Genomic DNA, 24,618 nt, shown 5'->3' on the forward strand with positions numbered 1-24,618 from the left:
AATTCCGCTCAAGCCATAAACACGAGCCCGTCCTCCCCAGTTAAGGTGCCACCAACCTCCTGTGACTGAAATACAGTACATGGATGTAACGCAATAAATCATTACAATTCAAAACATTTTTTTACAATTTTTTTTTTTTTACATAAACACAACAACACACGAGTAACCGTACCTCGGTCTCTCTGAGACGTCGTCGGAGGGTGTCGCTGGGGTCGGCCTTGCCGCGCAGCCGCTCAAGCTCCTGCTCCAGACGTTCTTTAGCCTGCCGGATGTTCTGCAGCAGCTCTGTGGCTTCTGTACTGGCTTTCACCGCCTGGGGGGGGGGGTCAAGGGGTCAAATTAGACATTGTGTGGAGACAACAAAGCCCATTTAGGATTCATGTCTTTTTATTCCCAAGAACACAGGCAGCAAGGGCATGACACAATATAAATAAATGGCACTGCCATTTAGCCAAGAAACGTTTGTACCCACAACATCAGTGAACTGTGAATGTCAATGACTGATTACATCAGAAGCTATTCAAAGCTACAGTTGAAGTCGGAAGTTTACATACACCTTAGCCAAATACATTTAAACTCAGTTTTTCACAATTCCTGACATTTAATCCTAGTAAAAATTCCCTGTCTTAGGTCAGTTAGGATCACCACTTAATTTTAAGATTGTGAAATGTCAGAATAATGGTAGAGAGAATGATTTATTTCAGCTTTTACTTATTTCATCACATTCCAAGTGGATCAGAAGTTTAGATGGTAGATGTCCTAACCGACTTGCCAAAACTATAGTTTGTATACAAGAAATTTGTGGAGTGGTTGAAAAACAAGTTAATGACACCAACCTAAGTGTATGTTAACTTCCGACTTCAACTGTATGTACCTATTGGACCACAGTGGTGACAGCTGATGACTAAGCACTCATTTGGGCTCACTAAGCTATTCTACGGTGACATCCAGGATCCCTGTGTGTGTGTGTGTGTGTGTGTGTGTGTGTGTGTGTGTGTGTGTGTGTGTGTGTGTGTGTGTGTGTGCTCTGTACTTTAGAAAATATACCTTGGAGAGTTTGTCTTGGAGTTCCAGGATTTTCACTTGCTGTTCAGCATTGGTCTGAAAAACAGTATGAAAGATTAGCTGACTGTAATGCCAATGTGTGAAAATTATCTATTAATTACGGGACCAAAACACATCAGCGCAAGGCAATACATCAATTATTGATATTATCCATTTCATTCTCTGTGGGACTATACAAAACGACGATTCGACACCCAAAGATTTTTGAAAAGTAATCCACAACACAGTTCACCCATGGACAGGAGGGCATACCTTCTCCAGTTTGGAAAGGAGCTCCTCCACCTCAGCTTTACCCTGCTCCTTCGCCTTGGGGACAGAAATCCGACATGTTAGCATTCAGACTGCACCTTTATTCACCTCCATGGAGGTCCTATGCAGTATTCACACACCTTCTGGATCCTCTGCTGGTAGTCCACAGCCTTCCTCTTGAGCTCCTCGCTGGTGTTCCGGGAGTCTCGGAGCTCTGACTCGTACAGGTCACTACGGCGCCTGGCGGCAGACAAGTCCTCCTCCAGCTGCCGGATGGTGACCTGCATCTCCTCCAGCTGGGCATGGTACTCCTACAGCAGGGTGCACAGAGAGAGACAAGGGTTCAGGGTGTGTGTGTGTGTCTGTCTCCTCTAGCTAGGCATTATACTCCTGTGGCACAGGGAAAATAAAATGTAGTTCAAGAGCATTATACTGCAGGCCAGGATGAACATATTCTGGGCCCCTGGGAATTAAATTCTCATGAATGTGTATGTGTGTGACTGGCTCATCATTTCTGCGGAGTTGTCGTTGAGGATTTTAAGGTTTTATAATTACTATAATGACATCCACTCTTCAGGACGGAAAACATCATCCTTATAATCATCACACCGTCAAAATAAAAATCCTCTTTAGTCTTCTCCATTCATGATTCACACATACCCGCTTCTAATAATATTGTTGATAATATCCGACAAGAGCTGGCTTGTTGTACTAACAGCAGTAGAATGAGCCTCTCATTGAGACGGTGGGGTTAAAAGCCTCTTACCTGCCGCTCTATAATATATGAGCATGTGGAGAGGATGAATCACAGACAAAGAGAGGCTTGCTAAGCCTGCTGATCCCTACTGTGGGTGTGGAACACTCTCTCACACTGCTGCCTGCCTCAGAGGGTATCAATCACTGGCTCCTAGACCAATCACTGGCTCCTAGACCAATCACTGGCTCCTAGACCAATCACTGGCTCCTAGACCAATCACTGGCTCCTAGACCACAGACAATCACCCAGAGATTCCCACCAGACCAGAGAGTTAGAGAATGCAAAGCTACGCCAGGCTAGTTTCTACAAAGGATTTTGTGTGTGTGTGTCTCCTTGTATCTTTGTTTAAAAGGGACACACAATTATAAATATAACACATTCCATTTAGCAGACACATTTATCCATAGCGACTTACAGTCACACGTGCAACATTTTACATATGGGTGTCCCGGGAATCGGACCCATTATCCAAGCACCACGCTCTACCAACTGAGCTACAAAGTAGTGATGGGGTGGGGGGGGGGGGGAATACATAAATCAATACAGTTGCATATCTGGATATTATTTTTTACGATATATCGTATCGTTTTGACAATGTCACAATATTATTTTTGCTAGTTGGCTGTACCTTTACCGAAACTCGGAGTCAATTTGTTTTCAGAGCTTTAATTTCCATGACTGATAAAAACGTGTTCTCTCATCCCTCTGCAGCAGACATATGGTTAGCAAGATGTTTAGAACATCGAATCGCAATAAAATCACAGTATCGAATCCCAAAACATATAAAATCGTGAGAATCGCAATACATATTGTATCGGCACCTAAGTGTCATGATAATATTGTGAGGTCCATGGAAATTCCCAGCTCTACTACAAAGGACCGCATAATAAAGCCATACTCTCCATGACAAAGTGTGTGTGTATGAGCGTCATTTGTCGACCAGTATTTACGTGAAGGGTCAAAGAATAAGGTAATAATAAAGACAACGATACTGTACAGTTAGTGATGAGTGCAATAATATACTGTATTAAAGAGCACATATACTGTACTAAGAGCACATCCAGCTCCCGAGTGGCGCAGCGGTGTAAGGCACTGCATTTCAGTGCTAGAGGAGTGACTACAGACCCTGGTTTGATCCTGGGCTATATCCCAACCGGCTGTGAACGGGAGTCCCACAGGGCAGCACACAATTGGCCCAGTGTCGTCCGGGTTAGGGGAGGGTTTGGCCGGTGTAGGCCGTCATTGTAAAGTAAGAATTTGCTCTTAAATGACTTGCCTAGTTAAATGGTTAAATTAAAAAAATATGCATTATGTATTGCAAATATGAAAAGGGATTCTGTATGATGGATGTCCTGATGACCTTACAATGTAGGTATGAGAGAGATGGAAGAGTGGAAAAGTAACACTGCACTGGCTAGGCCCAGGCTACACAATGAACTAAGGTGCTCACTGACCATTCAGTGCTTGCAGGATTTTTTATTTATTTCACCTTTATTTAACCAGGTAGGCAAGTTGAGAACAAGTTCTCATTTACAACTGCGACCTGGCCAAGATAAAGCAAAGCAGTGCGACACAAACAACAACACAGAGTTACACATGGAATCAACAAACGTACAGTCAATAACAAAATTGAAAACAATCTATATACAGTGTGTGCAAATGAGGTAAGATTAGGGAGGTAAGGCAATAAATAGGCCGTAGTGACGAAGTAATTACAATATAGTAATTCAACTCTGGAGTGATAGATGTGCAGAAGATGAATGTGCAAGTACAGATACTGGAGTGCAAAGGAGCCAAAAAATAAATAACAATATGGGGATGAGGTAGTTGGATGGGTAACTTACAGATGGGCTATGTACAGGTGCAATGATCTGTGAGCTGCTCTGATAGCTGATGCTTAAAGTTAGTGAGGGAGATACAGTGAGGGAAAAAAGTATTTGATCCCCTGCTGATTTTGTACGTTTGCCCACTGACAAAGAAATGATCAGTCTATAATTTTAATGGTAGGTTTATTTGAACAGTGAGAGACAGAATAACAACAACTAAATCCAGAAAAATGCATGTCAAAAATTGATTTAGATTTTAATGAGGGAAATAAGTATTTGACCCCATCTCAATCAGAAAGATTTCTGGCTCCCAGGTGTCTTTTATACAGGTAACGAGCTGAGATTAGGAGCACACCCTTAAAGGGAGTGCTCCTAATCTCAGTTTGTTACCTGTATAAAAGACACCTGTCCACAGAAGCAATCAATCAATCAGATTCCAAACTCTCCACCATGGCCAAGACCAAAGAGCTCTCCAAGGATGTCAGGGACAAGATTGTAGACCTACACAAGGCTGGAATGGGCTACAAAACCATCGCCAAGCAGCTTGGTGAGAAGGTGATAACATTTGGTGCGATTATTCGCAAATGGAAGAAACACAAAAGAACTGTCAATCTCCCTCGGCCTGGGGCTCCATGCAAGATCTCACCTCGTGGAGTTGCAATGATCATGAGAACGGTGAGGAATCAGCCCAGAACTATACGGGAGGATCTTGTCAATGATCTCAAGGCAGCTGGGACCATAGTCACCAAGAAAACAATTGGTAGCACACTACGCCGTGAAGGCTTGAAATCCTGCAGCGCCCGCAAGGTCCCCCTGCTCAAGAAAGCACATATACATGCCCGTCTGAAGTTTGCCAATGAACATCTGAATGATTCAGAGGACAACTGGGAGAAAGTGTTGTGGTCAGATGAGACCAAAATGGAGCTCTTTGGCATCAACTCAACTCGCCGTGTTTGGAGGAGGAGGAAAGCTGCCTATGACCCCAAGAACACCATCTCTACCGTCAAACATGGAGGTGGAAACATTATGCTTTGGGGGTGTTTTTCTGCTAAGGGGACAGGACAACTTCACAGCATAAGCTGGGACGATGGACGAGGCCATGTACCGTCAAATCTTGGGTGAGAACCTCCTTCCCTCAGCCAAGGCATTGAAAATGGGTCGTGGATGGGTATTCCAGCATGACAATGACCCAAAACACACGGCCAAGGCAACAAAGGAGTGGCTGAAGAAGAAGCACATTAAGGTCCTGGAGTGGCCTAGCCAGTCTCCAGACCTTAATAATCCCATAGAAAATCTGTGGAGGGAGCTGAAGGTTTGAGTTGCCAAACGTCAGCCTCGAAACCTTAATGACTTGGAGAAGATCTGCAAAGAGGAGTGGGACAAAATCCCTCCAGAGATGTGTGCAAACCTGGTGGCCAACTACAAGAAACGTCTGACCTCTGTGATTGCCAACAAGGGTTTTGCCACCAAGTACTAAGTCATGTTTTGCAGAGAGGTCAAATACTTATTTCCCTCATTAAAATGCAAATCAATTTATAACATTTTTGACATGCATTTTCTGGATTTTTTTGCTGTTGTTCTGTCTCTCACTGTTCAAATAAACCTACCATTAAAATTATAGACTGATCATTTCTTTGTCAGTGGGCAAACGTACAAAATCAGCAGGGGATCAAATACCTTTTTCCCTCACTGTATGAGTCTCTAGCTTCAGTGATTTTTGCAATTTGTTCCGGTCATTGGCAGCAGAGAACTGGAGGGAAAGGCGGCCAAATGAGGAATTGGCTTTGGGGTGACCAGTGAAATATACCTGCTGGAGCGCGTGCTACGGGTGGTGCTGCTATTGTGACCAGTGAGCTGAGATAAGGCGGGGCTTTACCTAGCAAAGACTTATAGATGACCTGGAGCCAGTGGGTTTGGCGAAGAATATGAAGTGAGGGCCAGCCAATGAGAGCATACAGGTTGCAGTGGTGGGTAGTATATGGGGCTTTGGTGACAAAACGGATGGCACTGTGATAGACTGCATCCAATTTGCTGAGTAGAGTGTTGGAGGCTATTTTGTAAATGACATCGCCGAAGTTAAGGATCGGTAGGATAGTCAGTTCTACAAGGGTATGTTTGGCAGCATGAGTGAAGGATGCTTTGTTGCAAAATAGGAAGCCGATTCTAGATTTAATTTTGGATTGGAGATGCTTAGTGTGAGTTTGTAGTTGTCCACATATTCTAAGTCAGAACCGTCCAGAGTAGTGATGCTGGACAGGCCGGCAGGTGCTGGCAGCGATTGGTTGAAGAGCATGCATTTAGTTTTACTTGCATTTAAGAGCAGTTGGAGGCCAGGGAAGGAGAGTTGTATGGCATTGAAGCTCGTCTGGAGGTGAGTTACCACAGTGTCCAAAGAAGGGCCAGAAGTATACAGAATGGTGTCGTCCGCGTAGTGGTGGATCAGAGAATCACCAGCAGCAAGAGCGACATCATTGATGTATTCAGAGAAAAGAGCCAGCCCGAGAATTGAATCTTGTGGCACCGCCATAGAGACTGCCAGAGGTCCGGACAACAGCCCTCCAATTTGACACACTGAACTCTGTCTGAGAAGTAGTTGGTGAACCAGGCGAGGCAGTCATTTGAGAAGCCAAGGCTGTTGAGTCTGCCGATAAGAATGCGGTGATTGACAGAGTCGAAAGCCTTGGCCAGGTCGATGAATACGGCTGCACAGTATTGTCTTTTATCAATGGCGGTTATGATATCATTAAGGACCTTGAACGTGGCTGAGGTGCACCCGTGACCAGCTTGGGAACCAGATTGCATAGCAGAGAAGGTACGGTGGGATTTGAATTGGTCGGTGATCTGTTTGTTAACTTGGCTTTCGAAGACCTTAGAAAGGCAGGGTAGGACAGATATAGGTCTGTAACAGTTTGGGTCTAGAGTGTCTCCCCCTTTGAAGAGGGGGATGACCGCGGCAGCTTTCCAATCTTTGGGGATCTCAGACGACACGAAAGAGAGGTTGAACAGGCTAGTAATAGGGGTTGCAACAATTGCGGCGGATAATTTTAGAAAGAGAGGGTCCAGATTGTCTAGCCCAGCTGATCTGTAGGGGTCCAGATTTTGCAACTCTTTCAGAACATCAGCTATCTGAATTTGGGTGAAGGAGAAATGGGGGAGGCTTGGGCAAGTTGCTGTGAGGGGTGCAGGGCTGTTGACCGGGGTAGGGGTAGCCAGGCGGAAAGCATGGCCAGCCTTAGAGAAATGCTTATTGAAATTCTCAATTATCGTGGATTTATCGGTGGTGACAGTGTTTCCTAGCCTCAGTGCAGTGGGCAGCTGGGAGGAGGTGCTCTTATTCTCCATGGACTTTACAGTGTCCCAGAACTTTTTGGAGTTTGTGCTACAGGATGCAAATTTCTGTTTGAAAAAGCTAGCCTTTGCTTTCCTAACTGCCTGTGTATATTGGTTCCTAACTTCCCTGAAATGCAAGAGTCCTGATCAAAGACATAGGAGTGAATTGTATGTGTTCTAGATTTTGGGAAAGTCTACAAAATGGTGTTTCCCTTACTAGAACCTCTAGAGGACAGTTGTGTGATGCATACAACTCAGAAAGGCAGAGGGTTAGTTAGTAGGTTTGGTGCTGTATGTATCAAAGATCAGTTATGACCTTTTACATCCTGACCTGATCCAACTCATACTCTGCAGGGCTCTACTTGTTTTTACAAGGAACATGTGTGCAGATACGTTGAAAGATGTAGGCACACACTGAAAAATATTTGAGATATTAAACATAGCTTCTTAAATGAAATTCCATGTCGCACAGCAAAATATTTAGGCGCATATGCAAGTAAAATAGTTGCACTGTAGAGCCCTGCTCTCGCATGCTTGATACGTGTGGGCCTTGGGGTGAAAACTCAGTAAGCATGCGGCTGGTAAGGAAGGGGTTGATGAAGTGAAGTCAAAGTTGAAGTGTGATTCTACCTGCTCCTTGATCTCCTGCAGTTTGCTGCTCTGCTCTCTGATGTCATGCAGCAGCTGCAGAGCCTTGTCATCCTCCTGAGACACCTCCACACGGGCTGCCTCCAGGCTGCGCTTTAAGCTCTGTTGAAACACACGCACAAATAACACACACACACAGTAAATAAATCACAACGCATTCAAATATATCACCCTATAATGCGGTAGGTCTACTCTAATCAAATGGAGAAACGCATGACGACACCGCATTATCATCAGTCATGCATATACTAAACTATATGGGACGCATTAACAAGGTTGTAATGTAGAAACGGGTGTACGAGATACTCCACTGTCCAATATGCACTCAACTATGTGTAGATATGCAACTAGATATTTTAACACGGAGTTTCAACACATTTCTTTTCTAGAAAAATGGCTGTAACCGTAAGGATAGTTTTGGATGGACACAGCATTAAGTACTCACGCTGCACTCAGTGATGTAGGTGGCCAGGTCCTGCTCCAGGATGGTCCTCTGGGTCTCAGAGGCTTTGAGCTCCACATCCTTTTGGTGCAGTACTGACTCCAGGTCAGTCATCTTGCGCTGAAACCTAGAGATCTCCTGCTCCATCTAGGAAGGAAGCCACAAGGGACACCGAAGCTAGATATTATACCGTGACTCAAAGGTTTATTTTTCAGTTGTATATAGAAATGTTTATTTCTCAGAGTTTTACACATTTTGTCAAATGAGACGAGATAGTCACTCAAAAGGAGCTCAACGTTTTCCCCATGTCACGGTAAATGTCACGAGAGATCTCCTGCCCCATCTGGTAATCAATACATAATTATTTAACAGTAATGAATTGGGTTAAAAAGCAGATTTTTGACTATATTGGTTATTATAGCACTCAAATCAATATCCATCTAGAGAGTATGCCATGTATATGCTACGCTAACGTATGGACATTATAGCTCCACGACAACCTCCTAATTCTCTCTGATTACAATGAGATATTTAAAAAAGATCATCAATTAAAAATCAGTGTGCGCAAACAACTCATCTGAGAAGGGGAATACTGTTGGAGTGTCAAGATTTGTTTACATCCAGGTTAAATAGTAATTGGAGACTATAGATATAGACCACCATTCAGAATCATTTACATGTGGCCCATTTCCAGGAAAATAAAATAAGAAAAAAAATTAAGCAGCACATTACCTTGTGACATTTGTCTTGAGTTTCTTGAAGTTCTTTGCTTTTAATATGAAGCTTTTTCTCCATGGAGTTGGTTTTGGCAGGAGAGTTGAGGCCTGAAGCCACTGACCTGGGACAAGGCATATGGGAGAACACATTCAATGCACCATTCTTTGACAAAACATTCACATCTCATTTTGAGTTGAATGCAAAGGGTTGTGCTCTATGAGTTTGACAAATGTGTCGGATTCTAACTGGCATTTAATTGTTTATTCAATCCAGACTATAGGCCATTGACTAGGCTATTACATGACTGCCATTCAAGCTCAACAATAAACACATCTTTAATACCATTTAACTCAAAGCATTTCTCTTCTCAAAATAATTTGGTACAATGACTGTCTATCTTGACTACGCTGAGTCAAACTGAAAAGTTAAATTGGATTTGGCAGACAATGACTTTGAAGTCAATCCTCATGCTTAGAAGCTTAGTTTGTGGTAATAAGATGGAGGGATGCTTAACATAGTAATCAAGATATTAATTAAGATATTAAAGGGAAGTTACAATAAATCAACCGCTTGAATTTGTATGATGGAACAATCCACTTAAAAAAAACAAGTGAAGAAAGTCTGACGTTATGATCATAACCCCCAAAACAATGAAGCCTATGTTTTTGTTGTCAAATGAGTAAGCACATGATGTTCAGGCCTACCTCTTCAAGCTATATTTTAAAATTGAAGGCTAATCTTGCTCACAGTGTCATTCCTTCACCACTACAGATACAGTAGGCTATATCATAGAAATGAAGTGCTGTGTGTAAATCTCACGAAATGCACAGGGGTATTGATCCATTGTTCACATGTCACTTTTCTGGCCAGCTCTGATGGAAAATGTGTTTTTATAGCTTTCATCAAAAAGGATTATGTTAGAACCATTTGTATTTCCTGTTACAGAATGTATTTCCCCGCTTACTATATAAAAGCTGTGAGTAAACAGGTTTCCATCCAACCGTTTTATGCAAGTAAAGTACATGTCGAATAAAAAAAATGTCACGACGGGCCTGATGGAAAGCACAAATTTGTTGGTAAACTTGCCAAATGTAGACAAGTTAAGATCTACACTACCGGTCAAAAGTTTTAGAACACCTTGTCATTCAAGGGTTTTTCTTTATTTTTACTATTTTCTACATTGTAGAAATAGTGAAGATGTCAAAACTATGAACACATATGGAATCATGCAGTAACCAAAAAAGTGTTAAACAAATCAAAATATATTTTATATTTCAGTTTCTTCAAATAGCCACCCTTTGCCTTGATGACCACTTTGCACACTCTTGGCATTCTCTCAACCAGCTTCAACTGGAATGCTTTTTGAACAGTCTTCACTCTGCGGTTCGAGTCATCCCAAACCATCTCAATTTGGATGAGGTCGGGGGATTGTGGAGGCCAGGTCATCTGATGCAGCACACCATCACTCTCCTTCTTGGTAAAATAGCCCTTACACAGCCTGGAGTTGTGTTGGGTCATTGTCCTGTTGAAAAACAAATTATAGTCCCACTAAGCCGAAACCAGATGGGATGGCGTATCGCTGCAGAATGCTGTGGTAGTCATGCTGGTTAAGTGCGTCTTGAATTCTAAATAAATCAGACAGTGTTACCAGAAAAGCACCCCCACACCATAACACCTCCTCCTCCATGCTTTATGGTGGGAAATACATATGCGGAGATCATCCGTTCACCCACACCGCGCCTCACAAATGACACGGCGGTTGGAACCCAAAAAACTCAAATTTGGACTTGAGACCAAAAGACAAATTTCACTGGTCTAATGTCCAATGCTCATGTTTCTTGGCCCAAGCAAGTCTCCTCTTCTTAATGGTGTCCTTTAGTAGTGGTTTCTTTGCAGCAATTGAACATGAAGGCCTGATTCACACAGTCTCCTCTGAACAGATGAGGTTGAGATGTGTATGTTACTTGAACTCTGTGAAGCATTTATTTGGGCTGCAATTTCTGAGGCTGGTAACTAACGAACTTATCCTCTGCAGCAGAGGTAACTCTGGGTCTTCCATTCCTGTGGCGGTCCTCATGAGAGCCAGTTTCATAATAGCGCTTGATGGTGTTTGCAACTGCACTTGAAGAAACTTTCAAAGTTCTTGAAATTTTCCGTATTGACTGACCTTCATGTCTTAAAGTAATGATGGACTGTCGTTTAACTTTGCTTATTTGAGGTGTTCTTGCCATAATCCGGACTTGGTCTCTTACCAAATAGGGCCATCTTCTGTATACCCCCCTACCTTATCACAACACAACTGATTGGCTCAAACGCATAAAGAAGGAAAGAAATTCCACAAATTAACTTCTAAGAAGGAACATCTGTTAATTGAAATGCATTCCTGGTGACTACCACATGAAGCTGGTTGAGAGAATGCCAAGAATGTGCAAAGCTGTCATCAAGGCAAAGAGTGGCTATTTGAAAAAAACAAATAAACAAATCAAAATATATTTTATAACACTTTTTTGGTTACTACATGATTTCATATGTGTGATTTCATAGTGTTGACGTTTGAACTATTATTATACAATGTAGAAAATAATACAAATAAAGAAAAGCCCTTAAATGAGAGGTGTTCTAAAACTTTGACCGGTACTGTGTGACCTTTTCCACAATTTGTTGTGTTCCAGCCTGAATTAAACATTGAGACTTTGTGTCACTGGCCTACACACAATACCCCATAATGTCAAAGTGGAATTGTTTTTTTATTTATTGTAATTTAAAAAATGATAATAATGAAAAGCTAAAATGTCTTCAGTCAAAAAGTATTCAACCCCTTTGTTATAGCAAGCCTAAATAAGTTCAGGAGTTTTTTAATTAACACTTTGCATGGACTCTGTGCAATAACACCACAAAGACGAGGGAGGTTTTCCAATGCCTCAAAGAAGGGCACCTAAGGGTGAAGTTATTAAATACACTTTGGATGGTGTATCAAATCACCCAGTCACTAGAAATACAGGCGTCCTTAACTTAGTTGCCGGAGAGGAAGGACATCGCTCATGGATTTTACCATGAGGCCAATGGTGACTTTAAAACAGTTAATGGCTGTGATAGGAGAAAACTGAGGATGGATCAACAACATTGTAGTTACTCCACAATATTAACCTAAACCTAAGTGAAACGAAGGAAGCCTGTACAGAATTTAAAAAATGATCCCACTTTGTAAGAACAAAATGTGGAAAAGTTGTGTGAATACTTTCTGAAAGCACTGCATGTTGTGTGGTCCATGCAGTTTATTAGGCTACACTTTTCACAGAGTGGTGAAAGTGCAAGGTGATGAACTTGATTCTCCTTTCCATTAAAATCAAGGGTCTTATTCTGATGACATGATGATTGATCCTTGGCTGCAGTTTGTCAAACCTTTTAGTTCATAAAAATATCATCATGTAGGCTACAGGCTACCTGCACTGTATCTGCAAGCTGTTGGCTAGAACGCACGTGCCAAGACCAAGTAGAAGGAATTGTCCGTATCGCCCCGAGATAGAAGTGTGTATAGGCACAGATATGGGGAAGGGTACCAAAAAAAAGGTTCCAAAGAACACAGTGGCCTCCATCATTCTTAAATGGAAGAAGTTTGGAACCACCAAGACTCTTCCTAGAGCTGGCCGCCTGGCCAAACTGAGATATCGGGGGAGAAGGGCCTTGGTCAGGGAGGTGACCAAGAACCCGATGGTCACTCTGACAGGGCTCCAGAGTTCCTCTGTCGAGATGGGAGAACCTTCCAGAAGGACAACTATCTCTGCAGCACTCCACCAATCAGACCTTTATTGTAGACCGGCAAGACTAAAGCCATTCCTCAGTAACACGACAGACCGGTTGGAGGACTCTCAGACCACTAGAAATAAGATTCTCTGTTCTGGTGAAACCAAGATTGAACTCTTTGGCTTGAATGCCAAGCATCACGTCTTGAGGAAACCTGGCACCATCCCTACGGTGAAGCATGATGGTGACAGTATTGTGCTGTGGGGATGTTCTTCAGCGGAAGGGATTGGGAGACTAGTCCGGAGCGAGGGAAAGATGAACGAAGCAAAGTACAGAGAGATCCGAAAACCTGCTCCAGAGCGCTCAGGACCGCAGACTGGGGCGAAGGTTCACCTTCTAACAGGACAACAACCCTAAGCATACAGCCAGGACAACGCAGGAGTGGCTTCGGGACAAGTCTTTGAATGTCCTTAAGTGGCCCAGCCAGAGCCCAGACTTGAACCCGATCGAACATCTCTGGAGAAACCTGAAAATAGCTGTGCAGCGACCTTACCCATCCAACCTGACAGAGCTTGAGAGGATCTGCAGAGAAGAATGGGAGAAACTTCCCAAATACAGGTGTGTCAAGCTTGAAGCATCATACCCAAGAACACTCAAGGGTGTAATCACTGCCAAAGGTGCTTCAACAAAGTACCGAGTAAAACGTCTGAATACTTATGTAAATGTGATATTTCATTTTTTTATTGAATACATTTGCAAAAATTTCAAAACTATGTTTTTTTTTGTCATTATGGGGCATTGTGCGTAGATTGATGAGGGGAAAAACTATGTCATCCATTTTTTGTGAAAAGTCAAGGGGTCTGAATACTTTCTGCGTGACAAAACCATCTGAATTGAAAATTCGATGGTAACCCATTTAACTTGTAGTTGGTACATAGGAATTTTGCCGCAAAAGTTATTTTCATGTCCACTACGTCATCAAGCACAGCCTTTTATCCGCAACAAGTCAATGTCTAGCTATCACAGAGAATCTTGTTTACGTAACGACATATGGTCCGACAAACAAACCATGAGAAAAATTGCAATGTAAACACAACAGCACATTTCCTAGAGCACTCAGGACCACCATTACATGAGTACAGATTGAAACGGACTGATACATTGAAATGCCAAAAACACAGGTACATGACAACATGCATCCACAAAAATCAGCACCAGTTTTCCTTGAGGGCGTACTGAGCAACATACTTCCCTCATCATCACAATGCCCCTGGGAGAGACGGTGGCTGGCGAACAGCAAAACACACATGATGGGCATCACTGCCTCCATCACACTGTGCAGAGATCATAGATCAACAGCCAGCGCTGGCTGCATTTTCATAGATAGCCAGGACGGATGGCTGGGCAGGCTCTGTGTGGTTACATGTTAGCACTTGTCAGCTACAGGAGCTCCCATCTGCTTCCACTATGCTAAACAAATGACCATTTGCCTGGATTGCTCTGCATTTTTCCCTAATTGGGCTTAATGAGCAGTTTAATATACAACAAGCCCTCATATGTTAACACAATCAGCTTCTGTGTCTTGTTTGCTCTGCTTGTTTGGTACCATTAAAAGCAGCCCAAAAAATAAAACCAAAAACAGATCACCGTTTCTTAGGGAGATGCAGCATCATGGGAGAGAAAATAAAATATATGAATGTAAAATAGGGAGGAGAGAGAGAGAGCGAGAAAGAGAGAAAGAGAAAAACATACAGAGATGGGTCAAAAAAACATCCTCGTTTCCATAGAAATACATTCTCTCCACCAATCTGCATCACTCCTTTCTCTGACTAATCTAATCTGCCTTTTGTTTCATATTTTTTGTGAGCCTTTTCTTCTTCCTGTTCCTTTTCTGCACCATCACCCACAGATTCTGCAATTAACCTGCCACAGGGAACAGTCAGTGCTAGAAATTAACCAGGGGCAACATTATTAGGGAATCAGCAAGCCAATGACTAGTTGAGTCAATTACCAACCAAACCACACCGCTGTTAATTTGGCAAAGCCATTATACACTGCGCGGCAATAACAAAGGCAGAGCGCCATAACATGCACACAACTGAGGAGGGGAGAGAGGGGAGGGTCTCCTCCACCTCACAGCAGCGCACGCCATCGACAAACTCACCGGAATACCAACCAGCTCTGATAACATCAGCAAGCTACGTTCTCCTACCATTCAGCTCTGGTGTGTCTGATCTCCACAGCAGTCAGAGGTAGACGACAAACCTCTCGTCTCATTCTTCATCCCAACCTTTCTCAATCAGAGAGCTCTGTTTTCAATGGTGAAAACAGTCAGAATCCGGTCTGTGTTTACGACTGGATGAACGCATGAAAGCGGGGCTTGTATCCAACGAGACAGGAGACAGCGGAGTTCCCCTCATTCCGTCTGACACAGCACATAGCCACCAAGCCCATAATAGAGCCACCAGCCAAGCACTGCAGGAAAAAAAATAGCCTATAGACTCAGGCAGCATATAGAAAGACATGGTTGGATGATACCTGGGGAGCGTTGCCGTGGCGTTACTCAAGGCAGATCAGACCTGCCACCACCTGTGAATGACGCCTATCAAGCAGAGAGGGGTTCGGCTGACAGACGCAGGTCAAGGTACAGTACTTACTCAGACTTGGCCAGCGCTGTCAACGCCCTGCTGAAGAACCAGCCTAGAAAGGGCAGGTCCTGGCCCTGGAAGCCCGGCCGCGGGGGGTCTCGCTGGGCATCCGCTCGCCGGGGCCGAGGCTTCTCCGGAGGCTCCTCGAAATTGGAGGTATCATCTTCGGCGCGGAGCGTCGGCACGAAAGGAGGGAGGGCTGCGGGAGGAGGGGAGGGAGAAAAGAACGAACGAGGGAGAGAGAGTGAATGAGCGAGAGAGAGACGCCGGGAAAGAGTCAACAGATACAAAAAAAAACGGGGGAAGTGAGGAGAAGAAACATGCGATGTGGCTGTAGCGCAGCAACTCGCACACTCTCTCACACACACACACACACCTTCTCTCACACACACTCATAAATTGCTCTCCCCTGCCTCCCTCCCTCCCATACATACGTTGTAGCGTCTCCCTCTCTCTCACTGCAGCAGCTCGGACTAATCAGCTGGAGCCATAGCCGCCAAAGCACAGCCCTATAGCCTAGCGCTCTATCTGCACTCACTCAACCATTAACAAGCCCAGCCTCATACATTTGCACAACACACACACACACGCACACACATTTAAGACGCACACCAATCACACCATCTTATGGTAGTCTTTAAGAGCATTTTAAAGCAGAGGCAGTATTTGGATTCACTAATGTTCCTTTGATCAGCACATTTGACAAATAGCCCATTAAGCTAGGTGGGTGAATAGCCACCCAGGCCACTTTTTTTTTATTGTACCTGTATTTAACTAGGCAAGTTAGTTAGGAACAAATTCTTGTTTACAATGACGACCTACACCGGCCAAACCCGAACGACGCTGGGCCAATTGTGCGCCGCCCTATGGGGTTCCCAATCACGGACCGGTTGTGATAGACTGGGTTTCGAACCAGGGTGTCTGCCTCTAGCACTGAGCTGCAGTGCCTTAGACCGCTGCGCCAAAACATCCTGATGCTGTGTTTTAATGTCAATGAAACAAAGGAGCTCTATGATCAAGTACTTGGACAGGGGACTCCATTTCTTACTGAATTCAGCAACAACTTTCTTTCAATCAGGGTCCACAAATCACAGCTCTTCCATGAAAGGAAAGATATTCCAGTAAATCCTCTTCCAGAAATAGAATAGTCCACAGTAATTCTAATTGCAGACGTTCATCTATTTACCCTGACAACAATCTGATATTGTGAGCATCAATGAGGCAATTTCACATATCTGGTCAATCAAAGGCTCTTGCACTCTTCTCATGACATTCTCATCACGTGTCAATGCTATTGAGTGATTCTGAGCTGTAACACACAAGCGTTTCTCTCATTAATATATTCCCTCATCCTAGTGTCAGGCTTTATGTCCAGCCTTTTCCCTGCTCTCCTGGGGATCACACAGACACACAGACACAGACACACAGTAGTAGTGGCATCAGTAGTTGTGAGATAATGAGATTCGCTACGGTCTGGCAGGAGGCCAGCTTAGTCCAGAGGGGGGATGTTGAGGAGAGATCAGCAGCTGTGTGTGTGTGTGTGTACACATTACGCTGTACATAGTGTACTGTGTACAATATTTGTTTCCTTTAGTAGTATAGTGAACCATGGAAAGCACTTGAGTGCTGTATTTCAAGTGTGTGCATTCCATCGATCAATAAGAAAGAGCTCTACAAGCCATTTACTGAGGTAAGCAAAATATACTGTATATCCAAAAACTGTCTTAGTGAATCAACAACCAAGCTAAGTGGAAAACCGTGCCAGCTTTAAGTTTGAGTGAACTATCCCTTTAAACCAAATCAAACCCTAGTTTTTCTTCAAATGGTTCTTCTCTACCTTGCAACACTTAACAGATGTAAGACACACATTCATAAACAAGGCTGAGGTGAGAGGACCATGATCAGCTTATAACCAGGGTCGTATCCATCAGGGCACTCAACGGTTAAGTTTGAAAACATTTCGCAAATGGAAAATGAAAATAAGTGTTTCTTATTGGACAAGTTCAGTTGTTTTCCATTTGGTGGCTAATGAATACGACCCTGGTCAGTTAGGAGGGGGCCAGGGCTCACCTTGTCTCAGGTTGTTCCAGTCTACAGCGGAGAAGAAGGGGTGACAACGGAGCTCCTCAAAGCCTAGCCGCTCCTGCGCTCCACAGAGTAGACTCTGAACCAGGTCTACAAAGTGCTTACTGGCCTTTGGATCCTGGGGGAACCTCAGAAAACGCTGGGAGGAAACGATAGGGACAGAATGCAGAGTCATAACGGTCTTAAACATAGAATTCAGATAACTCTGTGGCAGCTAAGGTTGTCAAGAATCACTAAATGTTGTGATATGACTACTGCAGTTGGTGTAAAATTGCTACGCCTATTTTCCCTTTAGACTGCCTGAAGAGATAGCGGACAGCCTCATACATCATTTGTCAGGTAAAAAAAACAAAAAAAAACAGCTCTATCACTTCTTTCAAAGCATTTTTATATCCATCCATTTTACAGATTCAAAATACAAATGACCTACTTTTTCAGGATATCAGTTCTTTATTATTCCATACCTTTTTAGACTTCCAGACCAGTGCAAGAAGTATCAGACAGAACGTACTAGATATAATAATGGGACCCTACCTGGAAGTTCATGATATTGTGGGTGGTCTTGGTGGTGGTGCCATCGGTGAATGGAGACTTCATGTAGATCATCTCGTAGGCGATGATCCCTAGTGACCACCAGTCACACTCCAGGCCGTAGCTACACTGGGACCCCCCGTTCATAGCCCCCAACACCTCAGGGGACAGGTAGTCCGGCGTCCCGACAGGTACCTTGGGGGTAAACACCTGCAAAACAGCCATCTCAGTTACTCTCACCTCATTAATAATCTCTAAATTAAAGTTATTATGTGGAGGTTATAACTGCTATTGCATTATGTTATAACCCAATGTTTGAGTAGTAATCCATCCCTTGCACAGGTTTCACATGTTGTTTCCTTGGAGCCAGCAATTTAGTAGTTTTTGTTTATTTTTTTGTTTGTTTTTGCGGCACAACCTCTTCACTATATTCATTCTGATGTGTGAGCTTTACCTTTTTATTAGCAGTGAGCTTGGCAGCTGAACCAAAGTCTGCCAGCTTGATGTGCCCAGTGCGGTCAATGAGCACATTCTCTGGTTTGACGTCTCTGCAACAGGAAAGATGCGAGGAGGATGTGAGAGAATGCAGGAGAAAGCGAATGGGAACAGAAGGACAAGGAGGAGCGAGACCAGACAAAACAATTTGACCTAAACCCAGGTGAGAGATCTTACAAAGAGCGAGAATGATTTTGCTCTTATATCTGTGGCGTATTAACCGTATATGAACATTGACACTACTAGTCACGTTGTTATTCTGGGGATTCACATTAGCGGTACAGAGGTGTGCAGCACATTTGAGTGTATTAAAAGTGTGGAATTTGGAAGTCACCTGTGGACAAAACCCATCTGATGCACAGCGTGGATGGCCTCCACTAGTTCGGCCAGGTAAAACTGGGCCATGGTCTCATCAAACTGCTCCTCATATCTGTTCATCAGGGCCATCAGGTCCCCACCCGGAAGGTAATCCATCGCCTATCAACACACACACACACAGAAATTAAACACAAACACAGCCATGTGCATAGTAACGTGACAATCATGTTATCAGACAGACAGGAAGCCGTCTTGCAACAGCCTGTCCAAACAGCTTCATTCATTTGGTGTTTATTTTAAACCCTGCGAAAAAAGACAGAAGTATCACCACGCCACATTGCAGACAACACAGTTTCTAGGGTCATTGGTCCCATATTAAACCACCAAGAGCTCCAAAATGTGTCTGTAAATCAGATTTGAAATACTTGTCACATGCTTTGTAGACAACAGCTGTAGACTAAAAGTGAAATGCTTACTTGCAGGTCCATTTCCAACAATACAGAGTTAAAGATACAAATGTTATAAAAAATATAATGAGTGAGGAATAAATACACGGTGAATAACAACTATAAATAATAAGTAAAAATAACATGGCATATATATATATATGGAGTAGAAAATAACAAAGCAACAGTTTCTAATTAATTCTACCAGTGCTGCCGTTGTTCCATGCATTCTAAATATAAACAGGAGGCAATAAAGGCAGCAGCTACCAGTAGGGGTGTTAAAAGTTCAGCAACGAGGAGCATACCGCAGCGCATGAATGGTCGGGGAGTCTGAATGAACAGCAGCATTCTAAAGAGGTTACCTAGCAACAGGGTACTGAGAGACAGTTTGGAGCAGTCTGACACTTGGGTAGAGATGGATTCTTTGTATTTTCACTGGGCTCAGTATGGAAGTGTGGGCAGAGATCAGAGCTGGGAGTGGGGGCTGACTGAGCTGAAGCAGACATGGAAAATAACTAATTTCTAATTTAAGACAGTCAGTTCGCTTTCCGAGCAGCAATGCATTGCTCACTTGGCATTTGTTTTGGATATTCTACTCCCATTCAATTTCCAGGAAGAATTGGACAGAGCGTTCCAGCACTAAACGGAGTACAGTGAGGGAAACACACAATTGTACTGATTAGGTAAAGTGGGAACAAACATAAAATGGCAACTTTTTGGCTGAAGGGACACATTTGGGATTTAGAAATTGAATTACAGGCCACAAAATTGTAATAGTAGCATTAAAGGCATTTTCATTCACATTGTTACTTAATTACGCATGGATTCTATTACTGTGCCATAGTAGGGACAATTGCCCCCAATAAAGGTAGCTTTTTCACTATGGTCAGACCCTTTGGCTCAAAGAAGGCTGCAAAGGAACGAAAATTAAACCAATGAAGGGTTTGATCAAAACCAATTTGACTATTTCTTTTTATTTAGCTACGCAAGTCAATTAAGAACAAATTCCTATTTACAATGACGGCCTACTAAGGTCTATAGATGCTATTTATGCATGCATTTGGTTTAGATTCTTGTTTTTGTTATGAAAAGGAAGACATGGCAGCATCCAGACCCCGCAAACACTATGCATCGATAACATGCTTTGAAAATCTATAGTACTGTTTATCAGCCCAATACAGAATATGGTACATGACGCCATCTATTGGACATCTGATGGATAGCAGTGGAGAGGTATAAGACTATGTAAGAAAATTGAATAGCAACCCGGGTTCCATTTGGATTGACAGAGCGCAATGCCATGATCAATTCAATTAACTACAGATATAAATATAGGGTCCCAGGCCATATTGAAGTACAAAACAGGCCGCGTTCGGCCCTAGGGCCATAGATTGCCCACCGCTGTACTGACCCCTAAACAATCTGGAATCTGATTTGTTCCTGGCCAAATTGCCTTGTTTTTAACGAGACATTTCTGTGAAAGCAAGGGCGACGGAATGTTTTCGAGCGAGACAGACGAGTGGCCATGGCCATCATTTTCAGCGTTGTCTTAGGGGCATTCTCGCTAGTAATATCTATAGATTTTGACAAATTGTGTTGAATATTGATCTTGCATTGTAGTGTCAATAACGCAACAAATAACTCATAGGCCATAACCTATGCATTTCAATACTGTTACCAGGTAGACATTGTCTTTGTCCTGGAAGGCGTACAGGAGCCGTGGGATCCAGGGGCTGCAGCTCAGAGCCAGTATCCTCCTCTCCTCCTCATAGAACACCTGAGGGAGGAATAGAACGTCAGTTACAGAGGAATGGAATGCACCTGCCTGTCAAGTACATTTCAGGAAACCACAAACAGATATTTTCTAAACATGGTACAGTTTTCACAGATTGACTCCTCAGTCAAAGGTGAATACTTACTTCCATTTAAGTTGAATTTCACAGTCTCTCTTCGACATTGATGCATGACTGAGTGAAAATTCTCTGACTTACGTGGAAGTGAGGATACGCCCCCACAATTAATAACTCTTTTTGGACCCGAATGAAAAATTGTGTAGCTTACATTTTCTTTGGAGCGCAGGCCTGCCTTCTCCATGACCTTCAAGGCACACACATCTCCTGTGGATCTCTCTCGGACCACCTGTACTTCAGCAAAGCGGCCACGTCCAACCACCCCGCGCTTCTCAAAGTCCCGCAACCCAGGCTGCAACTCATGTAACTCTGACACCACCTCAGAGTCTGAGAGTCACACACACATATACACCAGTTAAACATTAGTAATTGAGTATTCGAACAGACGTCAAAGCTCAATCTTTAACCAGAGATCATTTTTTTCAACAAATACTGTCAAACTATTTTGCGCAATGCGCTTTGTGGTTGCCCGAACAGGCAAGTGTAATTTCGCCTAGAAGACAACATTAACTTGCTTTGACTCTAGTGTTCCATTTGTACATGTACATTTGCGGGGGCACAACAAAAAATAAATCAAGCCAAGCATCGCAAGTTCTTCTCCCTAAATTCCCTTTCCTCTCAGTGTCTCATTCACTCAACTGCGTTCTGACCACTCCTTACACACACATGTGCTGAGTGAGCACACAAGCTCCCGTTAGGCCTACAGAAATCAATGCCTTTAAAAACATTATCTAACTGATGGGATACACAAGCTACATTCCTTGCCAAATGATGACAGTTCACAAATTCAAAATGGACTTGTTGAATGAAGTAGGAAAATATGTGTTCCAACCACGAGCTGCAGGTTTGGACTAATTGCGTCCTATCTATTATCCGCTTAGGCTCCTTTGCGAACTGCTAGTGCCATTTAGAATTGCTTAGCTTAACCTATAACCCCCCTAAACAGAGACAGGTTCGAAACTGAAAATACGCAAAAACATTAGTTTGATTAAGACAAAAACGCAATTTTCATCAGAATCATTAAGCATAGGCTTACTCACCAAACAGATGTCGTGGCCATAATTCACCACCATGCAGAGTTCAATGTGGAATTGTTAATCCATTTAGAAAATTCCAAAGAAGAGGCAGGACAAACTAAATTGAACGCCTGTATGTCGAAAAGACAGATCTTGGTTTGTAACCCTGAAAAAAAGTATTTCAACTCGCCAAATTGAGCCCTGTTTCAAATGATCAGTCTTTGAGAATAACTGTTCCAGACGTGAGATGTGCATCCCTTCGCACGGTCTAATTGTTCCGTCTAATTGTTTCACTTGGGAAAAATATGAGGTTCTATTTTATTCTGTTATATTACAGAAATTATTTTTTTTCGATAAAATTAACTGTGATAAAGGCTCGGGAAATTAGAGTGTATTGTCTGCGAAATTAACAAAGCAAGGCTATTACACAGCAATAGGCTTCTACAAGCAAACGCCACTGCTGAGGTTCTGAAGATTGTGTTCCACAATATGATATAACCAGTTGATATTATGGTTTCAATAAATGAATATTAAATGGCACTTGCTGAATATATATGGGCCATGTTATCTGTAATGGTTATGAGAAATTAGGCATTGTTGCACACTGTTGTCATAGGCCTATAGATAAATGCACACATTTGTTTTACATGCAAGTACTCCATCAGTCAAAACATGTAAAATACCCATCCCTATTAAACATAGGAGTGGAATAAAATGGTATCCTTTACTGCTAAAACGCTTCAGTAGTAAAGGATAGATGCAAATCAAATGCTTACACTTGTTGACAAAGTTGGCCACATATTCTATCTTCATCAGGTCTGGGGAAGAGCACTCCTGGTAGAGAAGGAGCAGAGCGTCCAACAGCTCCTCCCTCGTCACATTCACCCCACCCTGTAGGCCATGGTTGGATATCTTTCCCTGGAGTGTTAAAGCAACAGGGGCATACACGAATCATTCTCATCAATTCAACGAGGCATGCCAACCACCATCTCAGCCCTTGCTGAACCTTTATCCGCATTTAACTGTTGAGCTAATTAACTAAGTAGCTATATTAGTCGCTAGTTAGCTTATAACCAAATGATTAGGAGTATGTATTTTTACTGTTGTTTTGATTATTCTCTCTTACTAGCCCATATATAAGGCAGTACATCAAGTAACGTTACACAAGACAGTAATATTCACCTGCAGTAGGTGGTTGAGGCGGGAGCAGCGACTGGTCATTGGATCGAGAGACGCCAGATCTTTCACGCTCCCTTGATATTTGAATTTAAACATACCGACGTCTCGACTCTTTCCTAATCCAACAGAGATTGACACAGCAGGAACAGTTTTAGAATCACAAAACCAGCTTGTACGTTAGCTATGAGCAGCAATAACAGCCAGTCAACTAGCTATCTTGCCCTGTATAATTCAACACATGCATTGCAAGCAAACCAACAGAGATAGAATACGAATGAACTTTCCAACCTAGTACGTACATATAATAAAAACGTAATGTAGCCTATCTAAAACTTAGTCAACGGACAATATACTTTTAAAAAAGAAAACATTAGGATCCTCCTGCTGTCTGTGGACTTGCGGTTGTTTTTACTTCCGGTCCACTTTCGAATTTTGCGCGTTCTGTTCGCCTCATTACGTCATCGCATCACGCTCTCACAGTGCTCGTTCATTCGATCAAGGGCGTCTAGTCCCACCCTCCTTACTTGGCTGACGCGCGATTCACTTGACCACACAGGGATGTAGAGAGGCTGGTGTTCGAAAGACTAGTTTGCTTTAACTGGAATTTGATGTATAGCATTTACTTTTAATTAAGTATGAAAATTGAGTACTTTCTCCACCACAGTAGCCTACTTAATTACATTTAAAACCAGATCCTTTGACTTTTACTCAAGTAGGCTAGTATTTTACAGGGTGACTTTTACATGAGTGAGTCATTTACCATTAAAAAAAGTCAGTCTAATAATTAATACAAATAATTTAAAAATCCCTAAATTGCCCCCCCCCACATTCTGAAATATAATTTTTGTCCCCCCAAGTTTTATAATTGGAATGTGATACAAACCAAGTCAACAGTGTGCTTTAGACCATGCGGGCGCCTCTGAGCGGTTGGGTAGGCTGTTTGGAGTGTTTATCCGACTGGATTTAAAAAAAAGAATGAAGCCAAAGTTATGCTCCTGCTTCTTACTTAAACGCCTGTAGCATCCGAACTGTTTGGCCTACACACTCTATAGAGAGGGGAGACTCACATGAACACATTGCTGTTCTCCGTTTTGCTCTATGAACCCCACAAGTATCACAAGTTGCTCACACTTGGAGCTACAAAGTAATATGGAGGTAGTTTTGTGCCAACAAAAATAAGGGGTTAAATATGTGTAAAAAAAATGTTAATAT

General features: G+C 42.9%; 1 protein-coding gene across 2 annotated transcripts in view; it reads right to left on the minus strand.

Annotated features, from left to right (window-relative positions):
- Positions 1 to 23,841, minus strand: part of cita (citron rho-interacting serine/threonine kinase a) — a 52,456-nt gene extending 28,615 nt beyond the window's left edge. For both annotated transcript variants that reach the window (XM_029775771.1, XM_029775770.1), the window contains exons 1-17: positions 23,706 to 23,841; positions 23,410 to 23,522; positions 23,004 to 23,145; positions 21,363 to 21,538; positions 20,980 to 21,078; positions 18,872 to 19,014; positions 18,497 to 18,590; positions 18,046 to 18,252; positions 17,497 to 17,650; positions 15,436 to 15,625; positions 9,050 to 9,155; positions 8,321 to 8,464; positions 7,858 to 7,977; positions 1,455 to 1,625; positions 1,318 to 1,371; positions 1,048 to 1,101; positions 173 to 313 (exon numbers count right to left, since the gene is read on the minus strand). In XM_029775771.1, coding sequence (XP_029631631.1) covers positions 173 to 313; positions 1,048 to 1,101; positions 1,318 to 1,371; positions 1,455 to 1,625; positions 7,858 to 7,977; positions 8,321 to 8,464; positions 9,050 to 9,155; positions 15,436 to 15,625; positions 17,497 to 17,650; positions 18,046 to 18,252; positions 18,497 to 18,590; positions 18,872 to 19,014; positions 20,980 to 21,078; positions 21,363 to 21,538; positions 23,004 to 23,145; positions 23,410 to 23,502 — 2,088 coding nt within the window. In that variant the 5' untranslated portion in view covers positions 23,503 to 23,522; positions 23,706 to 23,841. The remainder of the gene's footprint in view (positions 1 to 172; positions 314 to 1,047; positions 1,102 to 1,317; positions 1,372 to 1,454; positions 1,626 to 7,857; positions 7,978 to 8,320; positions 8,465 to 9,049; positions 9,156 to 15,435; positions 15,626 to 17,496; positions 17,651 to 18,045; positions 18,253 to 18,496; positions 18,591 to 18,871; positions 19,015 to 20,979; positions 21,079 to 21,362; positions 21,539 to 23,003; positions 23,146 to 23,409; positions 23,523 to 23,705) is intronic.
- Positions 23,842 to 24,618: the final 777 nt, after the last annotated feature.

This window comes from Salmo trutta, chromosome 14, assembly GCF_901001165.1.
Source record: "Salmo trutta chromosome 14, fSalTru1.1, whole genome shotgun sequence".
In the NCBI taxonomy this organism is placed as follows: domain Eukaryota; kingdom Metazoa; phylum Chordata; class Actinopteri; order Salmoniformes; family Salmonidae; genus Salmo; species Salmo trutta.